Source organism: Macrobrachium rosenbergii, chromosome 54 (assembly GCF_040412425.1).
Source record: "Macrobrachium rosenbergii isolate ZJJX-2024 chromosome 54, ASM4041242v1, whole genome shotgun sequence".
Classification (NCBI taxonomy): domain Eukaryota; kingdom Metazoa; phylum Arthropoda; class Malacostraca; order Decapoda; family Palaemonidae; genus Macrobrachium; species Macrobrachium rosenbergii.
The window spans coordinates 14,861,594-14,885,697 of NC_089794.1; the positions used below are offsets into that span (position 1 = coordinate 14,861,594).

Sequence of the window (24,104 nt, forward strand, 5' to 3'; positions counted from 1 at the left end):
GCGAAGATAGGCTTATGTTGGTGGGCTCTTCGTGTTCGACCCGTTCTTTCTAGACTGTGATCTGTTTCTTCGTAAAAGCTAGCAGAAATAAATGATCGTATCGTCTTTTACTACAATTGATAAACACCTAAACCCCGTTGATTGCAGCTTTTCTTATGAGTAGTGAACGTGTCATGCAATTGATCTTGGTCGGTACGAGTGAATGAGAGTTGGCCGAGGGAGCCGTTGCCAGAGAGACTCTCCCGATCGTTTATTTGAAACATTCAGGACTATACTCTGGGAAGGAGAAAAGCCTCGTGTAATGTGAATATATTTCATGCAGTAAACGCGTAATACAACTTTTGTTTGAATGTGGACGATAATTTCGTCGTAGAAGAGCCGATTTTCTTGAGGTGAGAGTGAGGTAGTGCGATCGTGAGGTTTGGTAATACTTGCTTGTTCCGTCGACGGGAGGGGCGGTGCCATGGTGTCGTCGAGTCTGCTTAAGCTTTGTGCGTTTGCTTGCTATGTTTAGTGCGCAGCACTCGGTGCCCAAATTCGAGTGTTGATTATACATCTGTGGAGAAGTGTCGCGTGGTGAAAATCGTAAGAAATCAATGTTAAAAGTTATGTTGATTAGATTCAGCAATGTGTACCGTAGAGGAAATGTGATTTATAAAGTAACGTCACATTTATCTGTCAAGTGCGTTGTGCGAGGTTGCCATTGCTGTTTGATCTTAAGTGTAGCGATTCGTTCACAGTTTCGCCGACTGTCGGCGTTATAGGCCTATTTTCCTTGTTGATCAGGTGGTATCCCGTTACGAAAGTGATGCACTAAACTATGTATGAGGCAGCATATATAATACATCAACCCCGCCTTATTGGATAATTTCCGTTATCTACGAACCAGGCAACCGAATAACAAAAAATGGTTCACGGAATGTGTAACGGGCGTGACATTTGCTAGCGTGCACCACGCACATGCGAATCTTCGGAGACTGCTCATTGATTCGTTTGCAGTGACGTCCTTTCCAATACGTTTTATTTTGGTACTGCACCAGATTACCCGTGTGAAGCCTTCAGATAGATATTAACGTGGTTGTTCAAACTATGTTACAAATTGTACTTGGGAACGTCTTATTAGGTGACGCCGTTAATTGTACAAAATCTAGAAGCTATGATAGCTCCAGTTATAGTGTTATGAAGGCAGCATGACTGAAGACTGCTGTTGGTATATATATATATATATATATATATATATATATATATATATATATATATATATATATATATATATATATATATATATATATATATATATATATATATATATATATATATATATATATATATATATATATATATATATATATATATATATATATATATATATATATATATATATATATATATATTGTATATATATATATATATATATATATATATATATTGTTACAACTTTATCTTGGCTGATCATTTATTGTTCAATTTACGTAATTTTTCACGGCCCTGCAAGCCAAGAATACACGTAACCTGTCACTTGAAGCCACGAATTAACCTCAAAGACAGGCGTTAATTAGCCAAAGGTCGCCAGTTAAGGGTAATTAACCTTAACAAAGAATATTCAAGGAATAAAGACTTTATGATAAACGTCACCAACTGCGGACGCAGACAAAGAATCTCTACTCGTTAAGATGGTATTAAATACAACGCAACAGTTCCTCCAAACAGTGAACGAGACACAAAGAAAGCATAGAGACTTAAAATGATTTGCTTAACCTAAATCCTAGTTATTTTACTAGAATAAAGGGGATGAAGCTAACAATATAATAATTTGGCTTAATCTTAGACTACATACAAGCGATTACCTTCAATGGTGGCTGGAGAATGAAACAAAGAAAGATTTGGAAATACAGAAAAAGAGGATAAAAGAATGGGCGAAGTTTTGAACAAAACACAGACTTACCTTAGGACGAAGCGTTGTTGCGCATACAACGGACGATCGGAAGTTCTGGAAAATGTTCGTCACTTCACTTATAGAAATAATAGACAAAGGATTAACAGACAGCCCGAATACGTCTTCCCTCCGCGATAGCTTGAATCTCTCTCTTGTCCGACCAGCGCTGGGTCAACACAGGGCAGGCATTCATGTCCTCGGGGTCTAAGCTTTGTCAAAAACATTCGCCAAGGAGGACAGGTGAAAAGGGAAAAAAGACTTTAGGACCACCGCTACTAGAGAATATTGAGTGAAAACCCTCTCTGAGGTTTACGTCCCTAATGCCATCGGCATATTTCTGTTTTTGAACTAGCCCTCTGTCTCTGCTATGATCGTTATTTTTTAATTGCCTGGCCTACCTGCGGGACTGAGATGTTCTCTGTCGAGGTCAATCTGACTAAAATTACTACACATAAATTCCTTGACGGCGAACAGCAGTAATATTTATAAAAAAAAAAAAAAAAATATATATATATATATATATATATATATATATATATATATATATATATATATATATATATATTAATTAATTTGAATTCATTTGTAAGACTTATTTCATCTATTATATGTATAATAAATAGACACATCTTCATATATATATTGTATATATATACATGTACATATATATTTAAATTCAAACTGTTATTTGATATTGTAGATTTATGCTGTGATCGTGAGTCCCCGTAACATGGTTAGTACGGAACTCAGAGCAATATGTTTCACAAATTTACTTTTACCAAGATACTTTTCATTCCAATGGCGCTTGTACTGAACACGGCGCCCATGGGAGTGGTGCTGGTATTAAAGTTACTCTTTCAGCATTAAGTCTTATCCTCCTCCAGAGGTTGCTTCACAAACGAACAGGGTAATAATGTTACTGCCTTAGTCGCATTTCAAGTGCTGAATTGCCGTTGAACCTCGTGTAGAAAACTTCCACATCATCCGCTTACTACTCTGACATACTTTGACATGAAAGGCTTGTCTATAGTTTTCACCAATCCATTGTCTTCCATTCTTTCCATGTGACTACTATACTACTTCTTTTTTTTAACGTGCTTTTTCCCATTTTTGTATGGGGTAAGCACGATGCCTTCTTCTTTGAAGGACTTTGATTTGGCTTTGGGGTAGACCGTAGTCTCGATCGGCTGCCCTGCCTGACATCGCTTAGACCCCGGTAGCGTATACATGTATTGTACCAGTCACCAGCTCCCTTTCTCCCAGCAGTGAGGAGACCGTTGAGCGGTTAAGCCTGGTTCACACTATGCCAGTAATTTAGTCAAGTGGCGAGTAGTTTAGTTACTACTTTCTTACTAAACTGATCAATTTCGTTCGCACACCCAGTCAAGTAGAGTACATTAGTGTGTAAGGCATCGCAAGATGAACAGGCAACGCAGCAAAGCTAAAAGGCTAATAAAAGATATTGCAATAGCTATTTTAGAGGAAGTGGAGGAAGAAATAAGTGTCGAAAAGAAAAAGATTATGGGAACGAAAATGGATTCAGAGAAGAAATCAACTAGGAGCTACTAATTCACTTCTCAAGGAATTAGAAGTAGAAGATCCTAGAGAATACTACTCAACATTCAAAATGAGTCAGGTATATCCATGGTTTTCTCCAAATCAGCGTAGGCACTTTGCTTGATTTGTTTATTTTTATGCTGTGGACATTTAACATTCCACAAGCTCTCATGTTGTAAATATTTTGAAATAAATTTTAGTGTTGTCTCTTCATTCCATCGAAGTGCCATTTCTGCGGCAACCTACAACTCATGAACTCCACTAAGGTACTAAATTCAACACGTGTTCTCACTGGTTTAGTGGACGAATGACAAGATGAACAGGCAACGCAGCAAAGCTAAAAGGCTAATAAAAGATATTGCAATAGCTATTTTAGAGGAAGTGGAGGAAGAAATAAGTGTCGAAAAGAAAAAGATTATGGGAACGAAAATGGATTCAGAGAAGAAATCAACTAGAGCTACTAATTCACTTCTCAAGGAATTAGAAGTAGAAGATCCTAGAGAATACTACTCAACATTCAAAATGAGTCAGGTATATCCATGGTTTTCTCAAATCAGCGTAGGCACTTTGCTTGATTTGTTTATTTTTATGCTGTGGACATTTAACATTCCACAAGCTCTCATGTTGTAAATATTTTGAAATAAATTTTAGTGTTGTCTCTTCATTCCATCGAAGTGCCATTTCTGCGGCAACCTACAACTCATGAACTCCACTAAGGTACTAAATTCAACACGTGTTCTCACTGGTTTAGTGAACTACTTGACCGTAAAAACAGAACATTTTGGATCGACTAAACACTAAATCACTAAATTGCTTACTAAACTACTTGACTAAACTGTTTGGTGTTCAGACACGTTTAGTAGCTAAATTACTCGCCACTTGACTAAATTACTGGCATAGTGTGAACCAGGCTTTAGGTTGACAGTTCGAGACGTGTGAGGTATCTGTTGTGTTTTTAGAAGATGTTTGAGTGGCTGTGTGTGTGTGTGTGTGTATTAGTCTGTAACACCCATTTGCTTTTAAGCAAACCTATCCCTTGATTACATACATAATCCCAGGGTGTCAACACGGATAGCAAAGTGTCCGCCTCTCTGACCGGTCGGCTGTGGATTTGAACCCGCGCCACACACCTCTATGAAGTCCAAAGCTGCTGCTCTAACCGACTTAGCCATCGAGGCTCTTCTAAACCTCCTCAATATACAGACCCATGTTAATCAAATCTAGTTGCTTTTTTTACCACCTTTATATTTTTTCATATCTTCACTACTGGATTCTTAATATGATACATGCACTACCCATGTAATTTTTTTCATTACCATCAAGTATTTTGTTTTAGATTTCATTAAACGACCACATTTCGCTTCCATATACAAGGCTTTCACCAATCTTGCTTCACCTCCTCTCATAGTCTACCATCGTATGTTGCACCCAAATTCTTCTGCAGGTCAGTTGTCTCCATCTGTTCATCTTTATCATACCAGGCCCTGGTTAATCTTTCTGGTTTCTGTTTTAACTTTAGTAAACTTTCATGTTCTTTTAGCTAGATTCTTTAGTTTCTATTGACTATCCCCAATCTTTACTTGTATCACGCAAACCTTTCAACCATTCTGGGCATTATTCATGATAGTTTCCTTTCTTACTTCCTTGCACCTACACCCTTTGTCCTTCTGTAGACTTCTACACTCCTCTTTGCGTTAAGCTATTAAATTGCTTCAGGTGTTACAGACTTATTTCACATTTAACACTAAACCACTCTCCTGTAAACAAACAGTATTAAGATTTTTATAGTCCTGGTTTACTTTGTACAGAATTTTCCCCTGTGTATTCTAAAAATTTCTCCTTAAATGTTTCATAGTAATCAGTAGTAATGTTGTGAATCAAAATCCTACATCCTCAGTGGTAATCCTACTATACATCTTTCCTGTTATATTTATCAGTGTTGTTTCTCCATTATTTCTTAAGGTCTATTATATAACTTGTACTTAATGTATAGTCAGTAATTCCTCTCAAAGAATCCGTCAGAACTTTTCCTCATCCAGGAGTGGATTACACAGCCTGGACAGCCTTTCAATCATGTTTTCACCAGTGTAATGCAGCATTTCACCTGTGGTCGCATTAGTTGCTGGAGACTAAATAATTCGACCACGTAATTGCCCTCTTTGTTTCACAAATCCAATCCCTCCCCTCTAAAAAGCAAATATGGACTGTACTCATGCAAGTTGTCCATTCCTCGTGGTTTTCTATGTCACACTTTTGTTTCCTGTCAGCTGGTATAGTTGGCATTCGTGGGTATCAGTTAAGTTCACAGCCAATGGAGGGACATCTAGCAACTCTTGAACGCATAGATAACAAACATGGGCAGTAACTCCATGCTGGTAGCATTCTTTTCTGTACATCCTTTCTTTGTTTCTTCCTTGCAGTTTCTCAATATTGATTGAGCCCCCCCCCTCCTCCTGCTTTCCATTTCTGTGTTTTGTAGAAACTCCAACAATCATATTGAGATATTTTTTTTCTCGATACCACTCAAACCTTAGGTGTATCCCATGTAGTCTTTAATTCGCAAATAATTTGAGTAATTTGGATGTCTGCAGTGATAATAGTTTAATGAAAGTTCATATAGAAGGTTTTTTTTTTGTTTGATGGGTACCAGCAATATAACACTATCCTTCTTGTGTATGTTGGGTAATAATAATTCGTGTTAAATCCTGATATATTATTAATGTTAATAAAATTTCGATGATAGAAATTTATTTTAGGAGTACTATACCTTGAATTCAGTTGTATTGGTTTCCATATAAGTAAGTTTTAGTCATTTTTAAAGCTTGGTCAGTGATTAGAAATTGTTCAGAAATTAGTTCGTAATTCTGGTTTTTAAAAAGTATTGTAAAATATTGTATGGTATAGTGCCGACTGTTGAAAGCGGTAAGGCAGAAAGATGAATAAGTGTCTTGATACCAGACAGCCTTGTACATCTGAAAAATAACCAAGACTAGATAAAGCAACATCCTTGACATCCAAATGATAACCATTTTGAAAGAAAATTGAGAGTGCGTGTGGTTGTCACCTGCTACATGGATGTCTTATGAATAATTTGTTAGTAAAGACGACTTGAGTGTTACTACCAAATTGCCATTACAGAACTACAGCATTGCACCATACAATGCTCATACCTGTGGATCTGTATACGGTTACTTTGTTAGCTCTTACATGTCATTGTTATGTTGATTTACAGGAATTAGAAGTAATGGCAAGTTTTGACTTTGGCAAACTGTCCCCTGAGCCTGGCAATCTGGCCTCCGAGCTTAACCTTGTTCATTATCGGGGAGAACAGTGCTTGGATGAAATCTTGGATTGGGCTTTTGACAATTATCAGTTTGATTGCAAGGCCTTAGAAGAATCGGTCAAGTCTGAAGATAGAGCTGATATGTTACGACTGCATGGCAATCAGTGTTATGAGGCAAAGAATTATTTACAAGCTCTGGATTCTTATAATAAGAGTATCATAGCAGCACCACATCCAGTACTGAGTAATGTCAGAATTGAAGAAACTGAAAGTGATGCAGAGTTTGGTTTTCCTCGCATCGACCCTGCTAGATATGGTGGCGTTGCTTTAGAGAAATGTAGTGCCTTAGGAAAAGGATTTGCAAATAGATCAGCTGTTATGCTTGATATAGGTGCGTATGAGAAGTGTTTGGAAGATATTGATCTAGCCCTCGAGTATGGATATCCCGAAGAACTGCGTCCAAAACTGGAAGCAAGACGGTTAAAGTGCCAAGAAGCACAAAGGCGGGAGAAGGAATCAAACTGCAGCCAAAGAGATTTTGTTGATAACGTTGATAGATTTGCCCTAAGGGATTTTCTTAAGAATTTGAAGTACAACCTAACCTTGAAGCCGCCAGTGATAAAAGATCCTAATCCTTGCATACCAGCATTCAGTAGTGCTGTCAGAGTTTCCTATTGGCCCAATAAAGGGAGAGGCCTTGTTGCAACAAGAGATATCAAACCAGGTTAGTGTTGTTTTATTAAATCATGACTACTTCTGTATTACTGTATATCGTAATGGTTTAGGACACCTGCATATATATATATATATATATATATATATATATATATATATATATATATATATCTCTCTCTCTCTCTCTCTCTCTCTCTCTCTCTCTCTCTCTCTCTCTCTCTCTCTCTCTCTCTCTCTCTCTCTGTTGTATAACCACTGGCCTTTGTCATTGATTTTCTAGTCTAATTGATAATTTCGTAGCTCTGATTGTCATGTAAAGTCTTGGTGTTCAAATTATGCAAAGTGGGTTTTTTTATAGGAAGCATTGTCATATATAGAATAAGTTTAGGCCCTGTATTGTAATGTTTAGGTAAGGTCAAGAAATTAAATTCGATGTAAAACAAGTAGAATTAGTATAAGAAAAACAAAAAAAGAATTGCATAAAATTCACTTCTCATTCAAATGGTAGGTTGAGAAGCATAAGTAGTTGTACTTTAACTTGAAGAAACGAATCACGAGCATCTTACAAATAGCAGAGAGAAGAGAAATTTGGTAATGGCATAAATAATGTCTAGAACTGAGTAAAAAAAAAAATCCAGTATAAATTTAGCTTGTGTGTTAAGAGCATTTCTGTGTACCAACTGTAGGAAAAGAGTTTTTAGTGCAACATGCAAAATGTACAGTAATGCAGTTTCTAAGTCACAACAATCAGTTGTAGAGACATATTATGGTGCCATTTCCATGTTAACAGAAACCATGTTTTCAGTGCAAGACTACAGACTCCAAAAATGAAAGGAAGAAATTCACACACAATTCTAAAGCACCTTCTGTATCAACTAATGTCAGAGCAAGAGGCACCCTCAAATTTTGATTTACTTGTAGAAAGTTTCTCTGGAATACTTTTCTGTCGATCTTAACTTTTTCTTGAGATCACAGGGCACAGCTTTCAGGTTGACATCGTTATCTGAATTGTTTTTAGGACATTATCTTTCATCATTGGGCTTGTATAAGCTTATTAACAATAACAGCTAAAGTCCTACTGTTGCAGATGCGAGTTAGTAGCCAAAAGCCGGCAAATGCTGTTCAAGATGGTGGGGGAATGCCTCTTCTTAAAGCTTTGCGTAGTCTTGTCAAGTTGTATGTGTAAATGTGATAGTGCCTTGACAATGTATGCAGTATTATGAGTACCTGGCTTGGCATAAAATTAGCTCAAACCATGTTGTGCTTTGTTTTGGAGGAAGAAATGTAAGGAGAATGTATTGAGATTAGAGGAAGTTATGTAATTAATTTTAATTACCAGGAGGTTGCAGCAACTGGTAAAGGTCTGGCTGAGTGGTATTAGGCAAGACTAAAGAAACAATGCTAGAGTGAAAGTATTAGATAAAGTGATAAATTTTTTTGTAAATGATAGACTAATCTGTGACTCATATAAGTACTATATTTGAGAATAAGTATAAAGGAAGTAGATCATCAAGTAGAAGACCGAGAAAAGTACAGAAGTGCACCTTAGTAAAGTGTGCCTAGAGAAACAAAATGTTAAATTCAAAATTATTTTTTGTGCAGTGTTTGATTTGCAGAAGGAAATTACAGTTGCTGAACAGAAGTATAGTTCAGCAAAAGAAGGGAAATGATAGCTGTTGAGATGACCTCCTCGTAATGCAGTATGGCACGAGAAGCTTGTAATATGAAGATGGTAGCGTGGGTGGTCTTGAGATAATCTAAAATTGTATGAAGTTTCATGGATGTTATGGATTATGTGCAAACACCCATGTGTCATTTTATATAAATATATAAAAAATATATATATATATAATATACATATAATCAAACCTTGTTTAATTATTAAGCTATAAATACCCGTCAGTCACTTAAGCAATAACTTACATTCAAAGAGAAGTATAAATCCTTTGGATGTTTGGTGCAAGTTATTATGAAGTAAAGAAAAGTTGTTCTTATTGGGTATTTTGGGGAAAAGTCAGAAGAATACTACACCAATCTGATTTCATATTAAATTTGCACCTGCAGGTGAGGTCCTGGGCGTGGAGAGGGCATTTGCCTTTGTTTTTCAGCAAGATCTGCACGCTACACATTGTTCTGTTTGTGCTCTGCTAGTTGCGAACCCCCTTCCATGTCCCGGGTGTTCCCAGGTAATGTACCTTTCTTGCTTTGTACAAGTATATCATGTCCAGGTATAAACATTTTGTAGTCTTGTGTTCTTAGAGAACGTAACCACAAGCCAATGGATGTCATGAGTCAAATGTTAGTTTCAGATCACCAGGTAGTGAAAGTTTTCTTTGTAGTAAGCTAGTTCTTATTAAATAACTGTAATTGTCGAAGTACAGTAATAGTTGATACAATATGTCAATTAGCCTACATCAGTTTATAAAAAGGGGAAACATTTTTTTGTGGTTTTGATGTTCCCAGGTAGTTTGCAGGTTTTACCAGTGAATATAGTATATACTGTAGGTGGAACTAGATTAAATTTTAATGAAATTTAGAATATGTCTGGCTAGCTCGCTAGAAAAGTTTAATGCGTTAAAATATACCGTACTGTTATTGTAAAGTCAGGGTAATACTTGTTAGATGTGATTTAAAGTGGCTGAAGGTCTTCTTATAAATCAGTTTAAAACCAATTAAAAATACTGGCGTGGGGAAATTTACTAATGGATTATGGGACACATTTGGAGGTGCTGTTTTTCAGCCAAAATTTAAAAATCTCATATCAGCAGTTTATAACTTGTTAAAGTTTTTCTTTTTTTATCTAAGATTTGAAAGTACCGTGAATTTTTTTTGTTCATTCAATCCTTCTTATCTTCCAGGTAGTATTCTGCAGCAAGTCCTGTCGGGTAAAGGGCCTTTCGGAAGACCATTGGTTAGAGTGCAAGATCCTCAGTTCAGTACGTGTTCATGGACTGGGAAAAATGGAACTTTCCTATAAATTATTGAAAACATGGAACTTCAGTCAAATGAAATCTATGTACAATAAGCTGAAGATGGATAAACCTACTATTCCCGAACAGTTAGGATTTAATAAAAGTGGAAAATACAATTCATCATCTTTTCAGTCTGTTTACCATCTTCGTCAAAACTTGGAAGTTTTGTCTGTTGAAGTAGTGATATCGATATGCATGGATGCATTTCAGTTGGCCAGACTCTTAGAGTTGAGCAAAAGGTTCTTTGTTAATGAATCAGGCAAACCTGTGCCAGTGACTAAAGAAGACGTTTTGGACACGTGCAAGATTCTAGTCAGCAACTTTGCAAAGGTTATTCAGAATTCGCTTACATTCGAAAAGGAAGCGGTTAGTAATACTGTAGTGAGTTGCCACAAAAACGCAGCAGTATATTCAGAATCTGCTCCTTCATAGTTGATCTTTATTTTTAGATTTTCCTTCTCTTGTTTGATTGTTGAACACTATAAGCTTTGTATTGTGTCGCTTTTACAGGCAGTTTTGTCTTGTGTTGTTTCATTGCATGTTTTCGAGTAAGTTTAATCTTGCCTCGTTGCACGTCTTCGAGCTAAATGTATTTAGGAAAGTAACACCCAATCCAGCCTATTGTGACAGTTAACCCTTAAAGACCATGAGATGTGGGAGTACAAAAAGATTTGATGATGTCAGATAACCTACTTGAGACATGGTACAGGTAATGTTTTACGTTTTTACTTCTCCATATATGTTCTGGCAAGCTGTTCTATATCCGTTACTGTACGTATGACCCACTAACCAATTCCATGTTTCCCTTCCTTGGCTATCCTCTCCCAGACCCGAGATTTTCAGTTGTCTTCATTATATTTCGTATGTTAATTGTTTTGTCATTTGGTTGTTGGATCTTTTTCCTCATACAGCATGTCGTCCTGATTTCTGAATTGTTTAGTGTTTTACTCAGTTACCTTTTTTATGCATGTCTCTTTTTGTCAACTTATTTCCTTTATTATTTCTTTCTTTGTTTTTATATCATGCCTGCTTCTTCCAATTTTTGTCTTTCTATCATTTCAAGTTCAGCATGAGGCAAACCATGTTGTTTTTGGCAGTTTTTTCCCGTAAGGGTAGTACAGTATTTTTTGGCTAAACATTGGCATTAGTTGACTGGATTGCACATTGTATTTTGAAAATTCACAAGTTACAGTACAATTAATAAAAAGAGCCTCGATGGCCGAATTGGTTAAGGCAGCATCCTCGGACTTCTTAGAGGTCTGTGGCGCGGGTTCAAATCCGCAGCCGACCGGTCAGAGAGGCGGACACTTTGCTATCCGTGTAGACACCCCGGGATTATGTATGTAATCAACAGATAGGTTTGCTTAAAAAGCAAATGGGTTTTATAGACTATTACACACACAAACAAAGCCACTCCAACACCTAAAAACATAACAGACACCTCACACGTCTCGACTATCGACCTCACGGCGTAACAACTCCTCGCTGCTGGGAGAAAGAGCGCTGGTGAACTGGTTCAGTACATGTACACAATACTGGGGTCTAAGTGATGTCAGGCAGGGCAGCCGATCGGGACTACAAAGTCTACCCCAAAAGCCAAATCAAAGTCCTTCAAAGAAGGCATCACGGCAACCCCATATAAAAATGGGAACAAGCTGGGAAGAAGAAGACAGTACAATTAATAAATACATCCACATACTGTATCTACAATGACCATGTGTACTGTCAGCATCTAACTTCATATTGACAAAATGAGGTGTCACACATGGAAGTGTATACAATGTAATAAACTTATGAAGGTGATAAATGCAAATGTTGTTTCAGAAACTATGATGTCATTGTAATCTTCACAGCAACTCCAAAATAGTTACTAAACATCAGGCCTAGTTCTTTCTGAACAGTAGGCATAATTATTTCTAAGTATTCCTAATTCTTTGTTCGTTTGTAGTTTCAGGTGAGTGAACTGTGCCCAGTGACAAGTCTATTTAACCACTCCTGCTTTCCTGTTGCGTCCTGGGTACGTATTGGTCGAGAGTTATTCTGTTATGCTGTAAGACCTGTTGCAGCAGGCGAGGAACTAACAGTTTCCTATGTAGCTGACTTCAGCGTCCAACCTAAGCAGGAAAGGAGAGCAAAATTGATGACTGCCCAAAGTTTTCTCTGTAGCTGTCAGGCTTGCGAAGAGAACTGGCCAACTTTGCCGCATCTACCTGAAATTAGGTTGTTATGTGTGAACTGCAAGAAACCCCTTTCAGTGGGAATGTATTGCAATGAATGTTTGGATAGACTGAGAGGAAAATTAGGTAATAAAACTGCTTTCAAACTGAGAATTATTTCTGAAAAGATGACGTCAGCCCTTAATCTTTTATGTCGAATGCAAAACAAAGAAGCGCAAGGGAACCCCATATCGAAGCAAGAATTTAGACATCTTTGCGAAGCGTCAGAGGTCGTCTTTAAATATTCAGCAGTGCCTTCTAAAACACTTGTTAGTTTCAAGGATTTAATGGATAATTGTGCTGGAAATAGATTGATGTCAGGAATGAAGTACCCATTGAATTAAGTGGTGAAGTTAACTTTCAATTGTCTATGTAAGAGAGTTTTAAGTTTTAATAAGTATCCAGTGGGTAAATCTCAGTAGCCTGTAATTATAAGCACTGTATCATTTAAGTTTAATATAATCATTTTTGTGTACACATTTGGTGCAATTTTTGTAGAAGAAAGGAATGTAAGTGTGTAAGAAGTAGAGGTACAATATTTTGTTGTGGAAATAATACTGCAGTTAGAAGTCAGTGGCAATAATACTACAGTTGGAAGTCAGTTTTAGTCTTCAGTTTCTTGAAACTGAGCAGAGGCAAATGGTATTTTGATGCCCAGGAAAAAGAATTGCTAGTGACTATCAGTGTTATTTGATTTGAGCACCAGTGTCAAAAGTATATATCGCCCTGAGTTTCAATTTCAGTGGTTTATCTTTCTTGTATAACAAGTCTGTCGTCTTCTGGGCAGAAATGTATTTCAGTATATAGCCACGTGTAGTATTTTTTTTTTCCTTGTTTACATAAAACTCCAATTACTCTTATCATTGGACCATGTGAGCACATGGTCTGTGTATTTTAAATTTTTTTTTAATGACCTCAGGTCATATTCGAATGGATTTTTTTTTTGGGGGGGAATGACCTCTGGTCATTTTGAAAGACAGGTTCTCTATAAAGGTATATGATTTAGTGCTCTTTAATACCGTACATTGGCATTGATTTGTAACAGTCGATTATCCCATAACATACATTTGTTACATAAGTCAAGATCCTTAATTATTGAAATGATGAATTCAATATTTCTCTGACACTAGGAAATAAGGTACTTGATAATGAACCATTAAAGTATGCCCAATTTATTGTTCCTTTCTTTTCATTTGTCCAGTTGAGTGTATAGAGGCAGTAGACCGCCATTAATCCATTTGCTTAGGTCACAAAATGTCAGAACCCAAAATAACACTGAACTGTTGAACTCTTTGTGTCATTATCGAAAATGTTAAGTAATTGACAACGAATGAAAATCCAAACACCTTTGGAGACCGAAGCTCCCGAGACAATTCATTGGGGCATGGAGTCATCAGCCTCATCCCAAAAGTTGTTGCATAGAGATTTGCAAGAGGCCTAAGAGATCAGTATAAGCAGCAGTGAGACTTGGAAGTCAATTCACTTCCTAAAAGAATAGATGTTGCCTGAGATTTTCATCCTAATTAACTGAACTTTGTTTACTAGTACTGTATTTTTCACTTTTTTTGCCAAAGTAAACCACAATATTTGAGCTATATTTGCACACATCAGTGAAGCTATATTTTTGTCAAGGTGGAAATGTATGGTGTTCCATTAGTGAAATTTTGAGGCTGTTATGAATTTTTACCTTTAAAAGATACCGGGTAATTTCTTTATAAAATTAAGTAGATCAGTAATTCTAGTGGCTGTGGAGTTATAATGTTATTGCACAGAATTTTACTTTCCTCTTGAATGTTGAAAATTGGACACAATATAGTCAGCCCAATAGGGACGGGAAGAAAGAGTTGTGATGTGCCACCCAACTCATAGAAATAAAAAAAAAAAAAAGTGGGGTTGGGGAGCTCAGGGCATAAGAATCGTGTTTTCTCAAGGTACCTCGTAGTGACTTGCCACCAGCATTACAGGCTGGGTTCGTAAAGTTCTTGGTACTTGTGATGCGCTCATGTCAATATCTACCGTATAGCAGAGTGCTTGTGATGAGAGTGCAGAGGCAAGCAAGGTCAGTCTAGATCTTAGTGCATCCCTTGACTGTGGGAATCATGAAGCAATTGTGTACAGGCTAAGATTACTGGAAATTTGTGGATCGTTTATTAATGTTTTAAATTAAATTTTACTAGGCAGAACCCAAAGGGTCTGTCTTGATGGCCAGTATAGAAGCTTCCATAAAGTCATTTATGTTCCTGAAAGTAGTGTTCTTGGACCTTTATTATACTGTTTCTTTTTTTTGTGACGTGGCAAGGTCTAGAAAACAAACTGACTGCATACGCTTATGGTACTACACTTCTAGCTGTTGTTCCGTCCGTGTGCCTTAGGTCTGTTGATGCAGAATGCTTGAAAATAGATCATCCACGTATTCATGAGTGGAATAGGCCATGGGACATGAAGCTTAACCTTCAAAAACTCAGAGTATGATGGTCGTTCCAGAACTTTTTAGCGTTTGCATCCTGATTTACATTTAATTGTATGGGTTTAAATGTAAGTAACTCATTCATGAAGTAGACTTTTGGTAATCATTTTCATAATAATGCTGCTTCTTGCAGAAATGTTTTGGGAAGAAGCTGTTATGTCTAAATGCTTGAACTCCCTTTCTTCTTCCTTGTTTGGAGTACTATTCTGCAGTGTGGTCTTCTGGTGCTGGCTCTCATCTCGAACTCTTGGATAGAATCATCAGTGAAGTACATTTTCCAACTCTTACAACGAAAAAACATCCTGTGCACTCTTCTTTGCCTGACCCAGCTGTGTTTGCTGAAAACTCCAGGCAGGCTGCTGCTGCAAACTGTGGCTTTTTCTAGCATCAGGGTTAATACTAGTTAGCCCCGTAGGGGGTTAGTGCCATCAGTGCACGTCACGTGGTGCTCTGTAGGCATTACTTGAGGGTCTTTGCTGTGTCCTTTCTGACAGTTGTTTCATAGTGCACCTGCGAGGTTTTTCTCTTGTTACACCTTCCGAACCTTCTTACAGTCAGTTTGCCTTTCAGCTTCGAATGACCTTATAGTTCCCAGCACTTGGTCTTTGGCCTAAATTCCATATTCAATTCTCTAATACTAGCCAGTTTGCTAAGAGTTTTATCCTTGCTACAGCTAAAATGATCTCCAAATATTTAAGCCAGGCGCAGATTCATTCCTGCTTACTTACTGGTGGCACCCCATGAATTTCGTGTTTTTTGGTTTAACTCTGTTGCCTTCTTTATTTACCACCTTATCCTATAACTCGTCTCTGTCTGCAGGCTGATTTCCCATTGGAAGCCTCTTGGGTTTATTTAGTCTGTTGACTCTGTTATAAGGGTTTTTAGCTGAAGATTTGAAGAAAAGAAAGTCCAAGTTTACATATTAGTGATGCTATGCATATGAAAAAAGAATACCTGTTCTGTAAACAAAATTAATTAAATAGCAGTTTTATACCACTGCAACTGGTTTAGCTCTACTTTTATACACTGGACATTGTACCAGAATACCACGTACCCATCCTACTAGACAACAGGGTATTAATGGGCAATGGGCATGTTTTCGTTAGTGATGACACACCGTCTTGTGAGTACTGTCTGAAGTAATATATTAGTAAGTAAGCTGACTAATAGCTGGTCTTTGAAAACGTGTGTCCGGTGCAGGTGGCCTTTATGTTGACGTTGGTATTTTCCTCGGTTAGAGGCAGTGGGTATCCGATGCTGTGATGACCTTCGGTCACGAGCAAGATGCCTGGAGACAACGTTGACAGATGAATGGAAGCTTTGTGATGTCTGTGGGTTCAGAAGGTAGGGTCCTTCGAATACTGAACTTGACGGTGACGTCACGCTTCAAGGTTGAGGTTATTGAGTGAATACGCGCATACGTGCTCTCTCTAATGTGTATATTAGAGGAACCATAGAATGAGTATTCACTTGGATTTGCGGCTGGTGTGATCGCTCTTTTGAGCTGTGTTTGTGAATAGGAACAGCTCCTGTGAGGAACTGTTTCCTGGTGGCCATAGAATGTGAGTAAGGTAACTCATTGACACTTGTACCTTTTCCAGAGATTACGTGGAATACCCATTTTACGTTGCAGTGAAACCTTTCTGGTCTTTATTATGCATTTTTCCTTTATAAGTGTTTATTTTTTTTTACACCATTCCAGGTTTTAATATAAGCTATGTTTCTTTTAACAGGAATTCTGGTTGAGTCCTGTGAGGACGTATATATTGAAAGAGGTGTTCTTTTTAAACATACTATAGCCCTTTGTTGGCCGAGTCGGTTGAGCTTCAGACTGTCGCTCGATGGACCGGAGTTCAGTTCCCGCGGCCGGCTGATGAAGAGTTAGAGAAATTTATTTCTGGTGATAGGAATTCATTTCTCGCTATAATGTGGTTCGGATTCCACAATAAGCTGTAGGTCCCGTTGCTAAGTAACCAATTGGTTGTTAGCCACGTAAAAATAAGTCTAATCCTTCGGGCCAGCCCTAGGAGAGCTGTTAATCAGCTCAGTGGTCTGGTAAAACTAAGGTATACTTTAAACATACTATATGACATTTATTTTGGTCTCGAGTAATCATGACCTTTTTTTTTTGTTTGGTGACTGGGGTGTTAGTCACTTGTATTGGTAGGTCTAGAATCATTAATTCGATTGTGAATCCGAGTTTCCTCTAGTTACGACTTCCATTTTTGTGGGGTGTGAGAGACTCCATTTCATGACCGTAGCTTTTGCTGAAATACTTTCGTTAACTGTACAAATGAAGTCTAGTTTGGTATCTCGGCCTTTTAATCCAGTAAGCCTTTGTTTGAGGATAGATACAAGTTAAGTATACCTTAGTTTAACCGACCACTAAGCTAATTAACAGCTCTCCTAGGGCTGGCCCGAAGGATTAGACTCATTTTACGTGGCTAAGAACCAATTGGTTACCTAGCAACGGGACCTACAGCTTATTTTGGAATCCGAACCACATTATAGCGAGAAATGAATGTCTATCACCAGAAATAAATTCCTCTAATTCCTCATTGGCCAGCCGGAGACTCGAACTCGGGCCTGGCAGAGTGCTATCCGAGAACTCTACCGACTCGTCCAACGAGGAACTGAGGATAGATACAGGGAGAGGAGTTGACGAGAAAGAATGTGCTGACCCAATGCTGGCCGTTGCTACCGGAGAATCTTAGAGATAGATGATGAAATGATATCGTTCTTAAAACGGGTGTAGAAAGAGGTCATGACCCTGTCTGACCTTGTTTTTTAGGGCATAATAAATATCTTTTAAAGTGGATATATGTAGAAAGTTGCAAGATCTGGTCCATTTGTTGAATGGGGCGCCTTTTGGCTGAAGGGATAAGATCTACAATCCTTTCTGGGCTAGAGAAGTCCCACATGTAGGCTATCTGAACAAAGCTGCTGAGAGGAGAGGTACAATTATTAGTTGTGGCGCTGCTTTGGGTAGTCTCGGAATGATTTCAGTGATGAAATAAGTACCTGACAAATCTCTCTCTCCTTCTGCCCATGATAGCATAATTAGTGACAACATTCGGGAAACAGAAATATGAATATATTTAAAACTCTGTTTCCCATCTGATAAATAAATCATTCACGGATATAAATCTAAAGACTATTAGTATGTAAATGGGAGTCCATTATAAAGTCAGTTTTCCTATCCATTGTAGAAGCAACTTTGTCACGCAACCCCGACCCCCTCCTCCCCAGCCCCCCTTCCGAAAGCATTCTCCCTCCCCCACAAAGAAAAATTGGAAACAACATATATTCCTGTTTTTCTGGTTACGGTTTTCGGCGACCGTTCTTTCACGATAAGTTCTTTTGTTTGGCTTCAAAACACACACACACACACACACACACACACACACACACACACACACACACACACACACACACACACACACACACACACACACACACACACACACAGATATATATATATATATATATATATATATATATATATATATATATATATATATATATATATATATATATATATATATATATATATATATATATAGTCACGATGCGTATCAAGTACCTGGTTATTACACAACTAATCTCAAGATTCAAAAATATACCTCACTTCAGCCAGATACCTGAACTCTCATAACATTAATTGTTACGACTGAATACTCTAAAGGTAACAGTGATCTCTTAAGAAAAAACTTATTTATCAGTCACTTGAAAAATCAAACTAAGTTCATCAGAATATGTGTGAGGTATAAAAAATTAAACTAGAAATCTTCTAGGGTAAAAGGGCATCACTCCATAAAAAAACTTTAACTTTTTCCCTGGTTTTAATTCACTTTAGCAAAACTAAAAGAACAAAACATGTTTATCACTTTGCCTTATGCACACACAATCAATCCTATTCACTGATGGTCAATAAATGAAACACTGTTTTTCTAAAAATGTTAAATACAAAAATTTATTTTCAGATTCAAAGTTTATAATTAAAATTCACAATTATTTAGAATTCATTTATTTAGAATTCACAATCTGAAAAATTTACTATTAGTTGAAAATAACACAAAACTCAATGAATTCTTGAATTAAATTATGAAACAAATCTAATTCACAAAAATTTTATCAAGAATTTAAATTAATCAAGCAAAATTTAAACTATCAAGAATTACTCAAGATTTAAAAAGAAAATCTCAATAAATGAAATCAAGTATGCAATGTTAAATTAAGTATGCAATGTTAAATTAAGTATGCAATGTTAAATTACCAAGAAATATTTACAATGCTATGTAAATAAATGTTACATCACAAACATAAAAAAATGTGAAAATATAAAGAAATTGTAAATAGAAAAACACACAAAAATACACATAAAATTTATCAATAATGATTTCAGTTGTTCAAAATTTCCTAACTTATCACACCACAACTTCCTAACTTATCATACCATGGTATCAATAAGTAAAATTTCACGTTACCTTACACAACTTGTGAAAACCTCTGTAAATCACTTGCTGCAGCTGCGTTACACAATACACACTTTTTTTACCAGGCGCCGTTCACGAACTAAATAACTTTGCTAAATTCAGGTCTCAAAAGTTAATGTTAAAAGTGACCACAAAAATTACGTTAAAAGTAATCTCTTCCTAATTAGGAATGAGAGAGAGAGAGAGAGAAATGGAACCAAATCGACTGGTCTCAGAAATCAGAATGAAACAAATTTTAGGATTCCAGTAATACGTGAAACAATTACATGATGTCATTAAAGCATTTTGGGTACGAGATACAAAAAGTTCTAGAAGCAGGAGGTGACGTCACTAAAGCATTTTGGGTGCGAGAGACAATGGAGAAGCTTCTAGAAGAAAGTTACGTCATCCCAGCAAAACGTTTTGAATGCAATCTTACAAAACATGACGTAATTGATCAGGACATGTATTCTTTCTCTCCAAGTGGCATACGTGACTCGAATAACGCATGTAACAACATGAAATCACTCGTCTCGAGCCCGTATGGGACGAATCGGCGTTTGTTTTGCAAATCTGTCATCGCTAACCCAAAACAAAGCGTTATCTTATCTGAACTGATGACAATTGAAATGAAAGAAGCCCTGGTGGACACACACACGTGTTCACTTACTACGCTTTACCAAGAAAGATATTCGTTCCAAATTACGTTACTATTAAAATTGTATTAACAATTCTAAATTACGCTATCAAGTTATCATTAGTACTTTTGAGATCTGATGCGAAACTAAATATGACACTTCAATAATCATTATCATTAAACATAACACATGAAAAAAGTAAACATGTCAAAACTATAGGAGGATATACATATTACAAGGCAATATCATGAAATTCCTCCCCCGAGAAGATTACTTATCCCGGGTTTGAATCCCACGATTCACAACGGGATAAATAATCTGCTATGACATTATCTTTTCCTGAAATGTGTTTAACACTTACATTATACGGTTGCAGGCATAAAGACCACCTGGTCAGTCTCATATTATTATTTTTCATCCTATTGATGAATGAGATTGGGTTGTGATCCGACAACACTAAAATTTCTTCATTCCTAGGTCGGTTCACATACACTTCAAACTTTTTCAATGCTGTGATTAATGCTAATGTTTCTTTTTCGATTGTTGAGTAAGTTTTCTGGTGCTTTTTCAACTTTGAAAACATGAAACATACTGGATGTAAGATTCTGTTGTCATCTTCTTGGAGTAGAACAGCTCCAATTCCACAGTCGGATGCATCAACTTGTATCACAAACTTTTTATTGAAGTCTGGAGCTTGAAGCACTGGTCTTGAAGTTAATATGGCTTTAACCTTCTCAAATGATTCTTGACATTCTGGAGTCCAATCAAACTTTCTTTTAGGACTGGTTAAGTTAGTTAAGGGAGCTACTACGGCTGAGAAATTTGGACAGAATCGGTGATAAAATCCAGCCATGCCCAAAAATCTTTGTAGCTGTTTCCTCGTAGCAGGAGGGGTAGCCTTACGGATACCTTTGCATTAGCATCAATAGGAGTGAGAAGGCCTTTTCCAACTTCAAATCCTAGATACTGTACAGTTGCCTTTCCAAACTCACTTTTTTGTAAGTTGATTGTTAGTCCTGCTTCCCGAAGTTTCTTGAACACTTTTCTTAATATTTTCAGATGTTCTTCCCATGTATTAGAATAAATCACAATGTCATCAAGGTATACATCCACTCCTTCTATTGATCCTAGTAGTTGATCCATCACTCGCTGGAATGTTGCAGGTGCATTCATCAGACCAAACGGCAAAACAGTGTATTGATACAGTCCAAAAGGAGTAATGAAAGCTGACAGCAACTTAGCATTCTCATCTAAGGGAATTTGATAATATCCTTTCAACAAGTCTATCTTGGAAACAAATTTGGCTTGCCCAATATTATCAAGTAATTGATCAATTAGAGGCAAGGGATCATTGTCAGCCACACTGATGGAATTCAGTTTCCTATAATCAGTACACATCCTAAATGAGCCATCTGGTTTCTTCACTAACACACAAGGAGAACTATAATGACTTGAACTGGGTTCTGCTAATCCATGCTGCAACAAATATTCAACTTCTTTCTTCAAAACATCTCGATGAAAAGGTGATAAGCGATAAGCTCTCATTTTAAAAGGTTTTCCATCTTCTCTGATCTTTATCTCATGCTTTGTCAGATTGGTACGCCTAGGTACATCTGCGAAAATTTCAGGGAAACTTTGAATCACTTCACTTAATTCACTACTTTGCTCAACACTCAGATGTTTTAGTTTATCTTCCAAATTTTCTAATATTGAAGAATTGTTCATCTTGCTTTCAGCTCCCAATTCGTAGTCATCATCGTCCTCTATAGATGAAGTTGTCTGTGTTATTGACACTGTTTCAGTTTTAGTCTCTGAGAAGTAAGGTTTCAAAAGATTCACATGTATCTTCCTTTGTCGTTTCCTTCTTCCTGGTGTTTCAATCACATAAGTTCGATCACTTAACTTCTCTATTATCCTATAAGGACCTTGAAACTTATTGGTAAGGGGAAATCTTTTCACTGGTAAGAACACTAGAACTTGCTGTCCAATATCAAAATTTCTTAGCTTAGTCTTAGCATCATATTTTCTTTTCATTTTCTCTTGACTTGTTTTCAAATTTTCTAAAGAGAATTTTCTAATTTCTCTTAACCTTTTCCTCAAGTTCTTCACATATTCTCCTTGGATTTCCTCTTGATTTTCTTCCCAATTCTCTGCAAGAATCTTCAATGGACCTCTTATGTCTCGACCAAAAATCATTTCATTTGGTGAACATCCCATGCTTTCTTGATAAGCATTCCTAACTTCAAATAACATTAAAGGTAAACCAGCATCCCATTCTCTTCCTGATTCATTACAATACTTAGTTAACATATTTTTCAATGTCTGGTGGAACCTTTCCAAGGCTCCTTGAGTCTCTGGATGATAAGCAGTTGATAACTGTTGTTTTACTCCTAACAAGTTCATGACATCCTGGAATAATTTTGAAGTAAAGTTCGTTCCTCTATCACTTTGCACAATTTCTGGTATTCCAAACTTGGAGAAAAACTCCACCAACTTCTCAGCAATTACCTTAGCACTTATACTTCTTACAGGAATCGCCTCAGGATACCTAGTCACTGGACACATTAATGTTAATAGATATTCATTTCCTTTCTTTGTTTTCGGAAGTGGCCCAACCACATCTATAATTACCTTGCTAAAGGGTTCTCCTCTAACTTCTATGGGTTGTAGGGGGGCTTTCTGAATGGTTTCATTCGGTTTTCCAGCTATCTGGCATGTGTAACACACTCTGCAAAATCTGCTAACATCCTTGTGAAATCCAGGCCAGAAAAAATACTTCATAATCTTCTCAACAGTCTTCCTGATTCCCATATGTCCACACTCATGAGCTACTGCTACAACTTGTTTCCTTAATGGATATGGAATCAAAATTTGATGATATTCACCCCATTCAGCATTTCCTGGTATATCTGTAGGTCGATGCTTCCTCATTCACAATCCTTCCTTTAGATAATAACAGGTAGAGGTTTGTTGCATCTCTTCTTGATCAACAACTCCGAAGAACAAATCAGCCAACGTTGTATCCTTCTTCTGCAGTTTCATTAGCTTCTCTCTAGTCACTTGACCAACTTCAAGGGCTGAATTCTCCATATCTGCTAACTCTGCTTCTGTAGTTTCATTACTATCTTCAGGAACTCTTTGACTACTCGGAGTCTCTTCAATAACAACAGGAACCTCTTCTTCTTGGGAAATCTCTTCATTACTAACACTAGGGGAAACTTCATTTTCCTGGAACAGTTCTTCTAATCTTAAAGATCCTTCACTTGATTCTTTTAGTGCAGGTAAATCCTCAGTATTTTCACTTGCAGACATAGTTCTCTTCATACTCCTGGTAGTTACACAACTTGGAAACAGGTGTGGGTTTTTCTTCTCTAAATCTACAGTAGGACTAACCCTTAACGGTTTGTCTGTCACTATAGGACAAGGAACAAATGGTACACCACCAACTTCATTACCCAGTAAAACATGTACACCTTCAACAGCTAGTGAGTCCTTTACAGCAAAATCAACATTTCCTGTCACCAATTCACAGGACAAATGCAAGCGGCATATAGGAGTTACCTCTTCTCCTCCTATACCCTTCAAAATAACTGAATCTCCAGTGAGATTCTTCTCCAGATGTGGGTGAGCACCACGAACTACCACACTATGGTTACTCCCCGTATCACGTAATACCTTGACTGGTACCTGCACACTTCCTCCTTGAGTTGTCAGCGTACCTTCATAGATATATGGCTTAAAAGCCTCCAAGCTGCTCAGCCACTCACTGCTTGAAGTTACATTTCCACTGGTTGCTAAACACTCTGCTTGTTTAGTCTCAGTCTTCCCCACACTGCTCTTCGTAGTTTGCTTCACCTGGTTACCTTTAACCACTTGACCAACTGG

General features: G+C 37.2%; 1 protein-coding gene across 5 annotated transcripts in view; it reads left to right on the forward strand.

Annotated features, from left to right (window-relative positions):
• The first annotated feature begins 428 nt into the window (after positions 1-428).
• The window catches only part of LOC136834771 (uncharacterized), a 42,908-nt gene continuing 19,232 nt past the window's right edge, over positions 429-24,104 (forward strand). For 3 of the 5 annotated variants that reach the window (XM_067097398.1, XM_067097401.1, XM_067097402.1), the window contains exons 1-5: positions 429-585; positions 6,726-7,500; positions 9,516-9,637; positions 10,310-10,789; positions 12,372-12,440. In XM_067097398.1, coding sequence (XP_066953499.1) covers positions 6,738-7,500; positions 9,516-9,637; positions 10,310-10,789; positions 12,372-12,440 — 1,434 coding nt within the window. In that variant the 5' untranslated portion in view covers positions 429-585; positions 6,726-6,737. The remainder of the gene's footprint in view (positions 586-6,725; positions 7,501-9,515; positions 9,638-10,309; positions 10,790-12,371; positions 12,441-24,104) is intronic. The other 2 variants (XM_067097399.1, XM_067097400.1) reach the window with 2 other exon arrangements.